This window comes from Gorilla gorilla, chromosome 9 (genome assembly GCF_029281585.2).
Source record: "Gorilla gorilla gorilla isolate KB3781 chromosome 9, NHGRI_mGorGor1-v2.1_pri, whole genome shotgun sequence".
Classification (NCBI taxonomy): Eukaryota; Metazoa; Chordata; class Mammalia; order Primates; family Hominidae; genus Gorilla; species Gorilla gorilla.
The window spans coordinates 39,203,903-39,211,039 of record NC_073233.2 but is presented as its reverse complement, the minus strand read 5'-3'; the positions used below and the strand labels follow the sequence as shown (position 1 = coordinate 39,211,039).

The 7,137-nt window shown below is 37.6% G+C and overlaps 1 protein-coding gene across 2 annotated transcripts in view; it reads right to left on the bottom strand.

Moving 5' to 3' along the window:
• Positions 1 to 1,870: 1,870 nt before the first annotated feature.
• PRRG4 (proline rich and Gla domain 4) overlaps positions 1,871 to 7,137 on the bottom strand; it is a 29,050-nt gene continuing 23,783 nt past the window's right edge. For both annotated transcript variants that reach the window (XM_055356537.2, XM_019035972.4), the window contains exon 6: positions 1,871 to 6,717. In XM_055356537.2, the coding sequence (XP_055212512.1) occupies positions 6,486 to 6,717 (232 nt within the window). In that variant the 3' untranslated portion in view covers positions 1,871 to 6,485. The remainder of the gene's footprint in view (positions 6,718 to 7,137) is intronic.

The following is a 7,137-nucleotide window of genomic DNA, read 5'->3' as shown; positions in this document are numbered from 1 at the left end:
TGAGATGTCACTCTTGTGAAGATGTTATATTATATGAGGCTTCAGTTTATAGCAGGCACACTCTAGAGGTCTCTTTGCTGGCTTGACAGAGTGAGGGCCATGCGGAGGAAGCTGATGTGGCAAGGAACTACAGGTAGCTTCTAGGAACAGCAGGCAGCTTCTGGAGCTATGGTTGCCTTATTGTCTCCTGCCCATAAAGGGTTTCAGTCTTACAGATGCATCAGAATGAATTCTGCTAATAATTCAAGAGAGACTTCACAGTGGAGTTTTCTATAGTAAAGCCTTCAGATGAAAACACCTTGACTCCAACCCTGGCCAACACCTTGATTCCAACCCTGTCAAAGCTTAAGTAGAGGACTCTGCTAAGCTGTGCCTGGACTCTGACTGATAGAAACTGTGGGATGTGTGTTGTTTGAAGGTGCTAATTTGTGGTATTTTGTTATGAGGCAATAGAAAACTAGTATAGTGTTCAATACATGCTAACTCGCATTGCCTAGAAAGACAAATATCATATTTTCTTACTTATATGTGGAATCTAAAAAAGTCATACTCCTAGAGCCTGTAAACCCAGAGACTCCAGAGGCTGAGGTGAGCAGATAATGTAAGCCCAGGAGTTTGAGGCTGCAGTGAGCTGCAGTGAGCTATGATTGCACCACTGCACTCCAGCCTGGGCAACAGAGTGAGACCCTGTCTCTAAAAAAGAATTAGAAAGTCTTTTTCGTTCCGTTGTCTGGATGTGCCACAGTTTATTTATCCATTCACCTACTTAAGAACATCTTGGTTGCTTCCAAGTTTTGGCAATTATGAACAAAACTGCTTACAAACATCTGTGTGCAGGTTTTTGTGTGGGCCTGAGTTTCCAACTCTATTGGGTAAATAGTAAGGAGCATGACTGCTGGATGATATGGTAAGAGTATGTTTAATTTTGTAAGAAACTACCACTGTCTTCCAAAGTGGCTATACCGTTTTGCATTCCCACCAGCAATGAACAAGAGTTCCTGTTGTTCCACATCCTCACCAGCAGGATGTTTTGTGGTGGTAGTGTTTTAGATTTGGGGCATATTAATAGGTGTGTAGTGACATCTCACTGTTGCTTTCATTTGTAATCCCCTAATAACCTATGATGTCAAACATCATTCATATGCTTTCTTGCCATCTGCATATCTTCTTTGGTGAAGTGTCTTAGTCTTTTGCCCATTTTTAAATTGACTTGTTTGTTTTCTTGTTGTCGAGTTGTAAGAGGTCTTTGTTTATTTTTGGACACATTTTATCATACATGTCTTTTGCAAATATCTTCTCCCAGTCTGTAGCTTGTCTTCTCATTCTCTTGATAAAAGTAATTTTAAGGAGTATAAATATTAACATTCATGTCTAACTCATTTGGATCCAAAAAAATTTAAGGTGGTCTAAATGTTTAACATTAAATAATACTGAATAATAATCAATGTTCACTTATGTGTATGATACTTCGTATTACTTCTTTTAAGCTGGAAGTCTTGCTATATTACTCTTATAAGTTAGCATAACATTACTACTGATTTTTTCAATTATGTATAGAGATAGCTCAAAAAATAACCTTAGTATTAAGGAGTAATATATTTGCCTCAAACACTATATTAAATATTTAAATTTTGTTAAAGAAAATACCACTTTCACAACTGCAACTAAATTGTCTAAATAGAATGCTAGCCCCATTGGGTGAAAGATATACATTGACATCATGCTATAAATATTGTTTTGAAAACACTCAATGTGTTGTTCAAATTTAATTAATATAATATCATATTTCATTATATGCCATTATATGAGGAAGAATGCTTAAATGAAACAAGCAATAAATACTCACTTGGTATAAAGTTTATTTGCATGTATAAAAAGTGTATATAACAGGAAACCTCTTAAAATAAAAACATAATAAAGTTTTAGGAAAAATATGAATTTAGAAAATGGGTTGCTTTTTCAGATCACAAAAATACTGATATATGTGTACTAAATTACCTTAAACTGTTGAGGTGTTAGAGAAACATTTTTCAAAAAACAAAAAAAGTTGGAGGTTGGAGGAGACACACAATATAGAAGAATGAAGGTACTGATATATGTCACACATGTTTTAAAATGACCACACAGGCAGAATCTACAAAAGAATCAAATTCTTTAAAAATACAGAAATGCTAGAGATTCCCCTAATAGTGTTAATGGCATACATAACATTCCAAATCAAATAATTAATAAAAATTTAATTCACATTCAATTAAAACAAAAACAATATGAGTAATGTGAAATTGAGTTTTTGTTAAGCACTGACAAATCTTCTAGCATTAAAAAGTCTCTTGTACGTCTAGGAAGAGTACACACACATAAATTATCTGAGAAGTAGAAAAATATGGATTAGAATTTTAGAGGCAAACTTGAAACCTAAGACATGGAGGACACTGTTGCTCTGCAGGTTTTAATTGTTCTGAGAGTTTTCTCTATGTATTTGTCCAGAGGGCATTAAAAGATGCAAAACTTGGGGCCGGGCACAGTGGCTCACGCCTGTAATCCCAGCCCTTTGGGAGGCTGAGGCGGGCGGATCACCTGAGGTCAGGAGTTTGAGACCAGCCTGGCCAACATGGCAAAACCCCATCTCCACTAAAAATACAAAAATTTGCAAGGCATGGTGGCAGGTGCCTGTAATGCAGCTACTCAGGAGGCTGAGGCAGGAGAAATGCTTGAACCTGGGAGGCGGAGGTTGCAGTGAGCCATGATCACTCCACTGCACTCCAGCCTGGGTGACAAAGTGAAACTCCTTCTGGAAAAAAAAAAAAAAAAGATGCAAAACTTTGACACAGCAGGCCAGCGTGGTGGCTCATGCCTGTAATCCCAGCACTTTGGGAGGCCGAGGTGGGTGGATTGCTTGAGCTCAGGAGTTAGAGACCAGCATGGGCAACATGGTGAAACCCTGTGTCTACAAAAAACACAAAAATTAGCCAGGTGTACTGAGGTGCACCTGTGGTCCCAGCTACTTAGGAGGCTGAGGTGGGAGGATCGCTTGAGCCCCGAAGTTCAGGCTACAGTGAGTTGTGATTGCACCACTGCACTCCAGCCTGGGTAGCAGAGCAAGACCTTGTCTCAAAAAATTAAAAATAAAAATACTTTGACATAGTCAAAGTTTGTGCTCTCTTTAATTTTTTTTCATTATCAAAAGAGAATATTCTATATAGAATTGTCTGTCCTACCGAAGGTATGACCTTGTAAATGTGTATTTGTCTTTTCAATCCAATTCTCCTTTTATATCCATATTTTACTCATTTCTTAATTGTAATAAAGTGGAAAACTGATCTAATTATATATAAAACCTTGTGTCAAAATAGATTTAATGATTAACACTAATCAATTGCCAGGAGACAAAACACAAACAAAACAGATAAACCAAACAAAACAATAAATCTACCACCAAACTTACAACAGGAATAGAAAATGGTGAAAGCAACAGAAATATATGTGACTGATACAATGTTGAGATACTTTCCCTTCAATCATTATAAGCATTTGTCAATAACAGTTCTATCCTCGTTTCCTTTTTATATTTAAAGTATCATGATCTCCACATTGGATGCTCTGTAAATATCACAATCTTAATGATGAATTCTAGACTCATTCAAGTTAGAGCAACTGCTTTACACAAAATGATAGCAGTAGACAAATCTAGGCAGCTGCTTGGGTGGGGTGGGGTTCTCACAGGTTCTGAAGCTAGCTTGCAGTTAGAATTTTAGGAGTCAATAGAAGTAAATGAATTCATGAAATATTTCAAATTATGATTCAGTGCAAGATACATACATATCTTATAATTCTATTCATCATAAATATTTTCATATGTATATGAGAATACATCTAAATATATGTAACATGTACATATATAAATGTATGTATATATGAGAAATGCTTGTAAATTTCTGTCCCAAACTTAGAATTATGTACAAGATCCCTGAATTTCATAATTCGAGGCAGTGTAATTTTATAGGCATGACATGGGACTAGAAAAGTGTGCTCACTCATTCTAAACCCAGTTGTCACCAACCTGCTAGATTTTGGACAAGTTGTTCTTCCATGCCTTAGTGTGATTATGGCAAAGTAGAATTTGCCTGTAGCCCTTTAAAGAGGATTAAAATAAGTGCAAAGTGCAAAGTCACATGAGCAAAAGTGCTTATGTAAAGCCAAGACACAAGGAATAGCAAGATTTTTATATGCAACGTGGGTAACTTTTAAAAGCAAGTTAGATTTCCTAATTAAATGTAAATGTTGCTAGATGATTTATTTGCAAGAAGCAACAAAGAGACTGAGAATCTAAAAGGATAAGGTCTTTGGCAGTCTGTAATGATTAAGGACTTACTTTTATCTGCCTTAAGATGATGCATCTTAAAAGAGAGACATACACTCACATATGCACTGTAATATGATTTATGCTTTCTAAACTTTTAATTTGGTAGGAACTATCAAACATGTGGGTTTGCAGTCTCACTCCTGTAAAAATTATAAAACAAAATAAACAATGATCATTTTATAAGTGATCCTAAATGATAAGAAAATGTAATGCCTGGCAAAAACATAAAGCACAGAAATTTCTATTCTATTTTTCAGGAGTATGTTATTTCTTGAGCTCCTGGAAGAGGAAACAAACTCACATATACCTACATACCCACCCAGATAAATTTGTGTGCATATACTCCAGAAATTTATAGCTTATATGCTGCTACATTCTTAAGGAAAAACTGGTTATACATATGATTTAGAAGAAGAGACAAAGAATGGGTTTATATGATTATGGTGTTTTCCTTTTGTGTTCAGACATATTAAGAGATGCAAAAGGTTTCTGGTAACGTTAATCAATACTATTTTAAGAGCAGAAAAGCAAATTACTTTTTCCAGATTCTCAAACTATTACTTATGAAGTTTAACAAATTTCAAAATAATCATATGTAGTTATACAGAGAGATAATTTTGCAACGAAGATGGGAGTATTTACTAATCAGTAACAGGGGCAACTTCATTAAGTTCTAGTGTCTCCTAGATTTCAGGTCTGTTTATTTGATAGCATAACAACCCTTGCAAATCCTTTTCATTGCAAACTTGTATCTTCTGAAGAACTAACTTCATAGCAAATAGTATTTTTTAGAAGAAGAAAACTACTGACGCCACTACCTATAATAAAACATGACTGACAGCAAGAGTTAAGAACTAAACTCTGCAAAATATGATGACTGCTGTGCAATAATTTAACATATAAAACCAAGTGATTATATTAAGGTCACAGATTTATACTGAAATGTCAAATTCTGTGAAGTATTTCTAACCCCCCGCCAAAAAAATCCTAAGAAAGAGTAGGTCCAATATCTTTTTGGGTAATCTTTTTTTTTTTTTTTTTTTTTTGAGATGGAGTCTCACTCTGTCGCCCAGGTTGGAGTGCAATGGCACAATCTCGCCTCACTACAACCTCCACCTCCCGAGTTCAAGCGATTCTCCCACCTCAGCCTCCCCAGTAGCTGGGATTAGAGGCACCCACCATCACGTCTGGCTAATTTCTTTTGTATTTTTGTAGAGACGGGGTTTTGCCGTGTTGGCCAGGCTGGTCTCAAACTCCTGACCTCAGGTGATCCGCCCACCTATGCCTCCCAAAGTGCTGGAATTACAGGCGTGAGCCACTGCGCCCAGCCTGACTTTGGATAATCTTAATGGTTAGACATTCTTGCTTTTTAAATATTCAACACAAGAAATCTATAACCTTTATCTGTACAAGGGATCCAAAGAGTTCACTAATTCTACCTATGCTCTTTATAACAAAGATTTTTTTTGAACCATTAAAACAAACATTACAAAAAAGTGCTTTCTTCTTAACTGCAAGGATATAGAGTCAAAAAGTCTCTTATCAAGCTGATAATGATCAAGTTCAGGTCCAAGATGCAGACAGAACTTCTGTGGTACAGTACATGGACTTATTCTTCCTTTATTCCTTGCAGTTTGTCATAAAAAGTTGGATAGTCATGTCTTTTGTGGTCTTCTTCTTCTTCTTCTTCTTTCTTCCTCCTCCTTCTTCTTCTTCTTCTCCTTCTCCTTCTCCTCCTTCTCCTTCTCCTCCTCCTCCTTCATCTCCTTCTCCTTCTTCTCTTTTCTTCTTCTTTTCTTTCTTTCTTTTTTTATTTTATTTTTGAGATGGAGTCTTGCTCTGTTGCCCAGGCTGGAATGCGTGGTGTGATCTCAGCTTACTGCAACCTCTGCCTCCCAGGTTCGAGCAATTCTCCTGCTTCAGCCTCCCAAGTAGCTGGGACTACAGGCATGCCCCATGACGCCTAGCTAATTTTTGAATTTTTAGTAGAGACCGGTTTTCACCATGTTGGCCAGGCTGGTCTCGAACTCCTGGCCTCCCAAAGTGCTGGGATTACAGGCATGAGCCACCATGCCTGGCCTATCAAATAACACAAATTTCTTATACCAAAATGACAAGGTAGTCAGTGAGATGGGAGAGACATAGATTTTTTAAATACCCTAAATCCTTTTGTGTGCCCAGGATATGGTGGTGGTGGTGAAACACTGTGTTTTCTGGTCAGTGCCACTGCCTGTTCATAAGAAGGTAATCCTGCATCCTCCACAGAAGGCGGCAATGGAGACAAGGCAGCCTCCTCAGGTCTTCTGAAAATGATGGAGGGAGTGTGCCTCCCCCTTTCATAGACGGCTGAAGAGCTAAGCAGAGAGACAACATTTAGGTCTAGGAAAGGTAGCATTTTTAGGTTGACATGACAATATTTAAAAATCCAACCGACTATCTTAATAAACATTAAACACAATGTATTAACATAACAGTTTTATTTTACCCCCAGACTCTGAAAGTCTTGGTACAGTGGAAAGACCAAGAGCTTTGAGTCAGACATGGGTTTGAAATCCGATCCTGGGCCGGGCGTGGTGGCTCACGCCTGTAATCCCAGCACTTTGGGAGGCTGAGGCGGGTGGATCACGAGGTCAGGAGATCAAGACCATCCTGGCTAACACGGTGAAACCCTGTCTCTACTAAAAATACAAAAAAAAAAAAAAAAAAAAAAAAATTAGCCGGGCATGGTGGCGGGTGCCTGTAGTCTCAGCTACTCGGGAGGCTAAGGCAGGAGA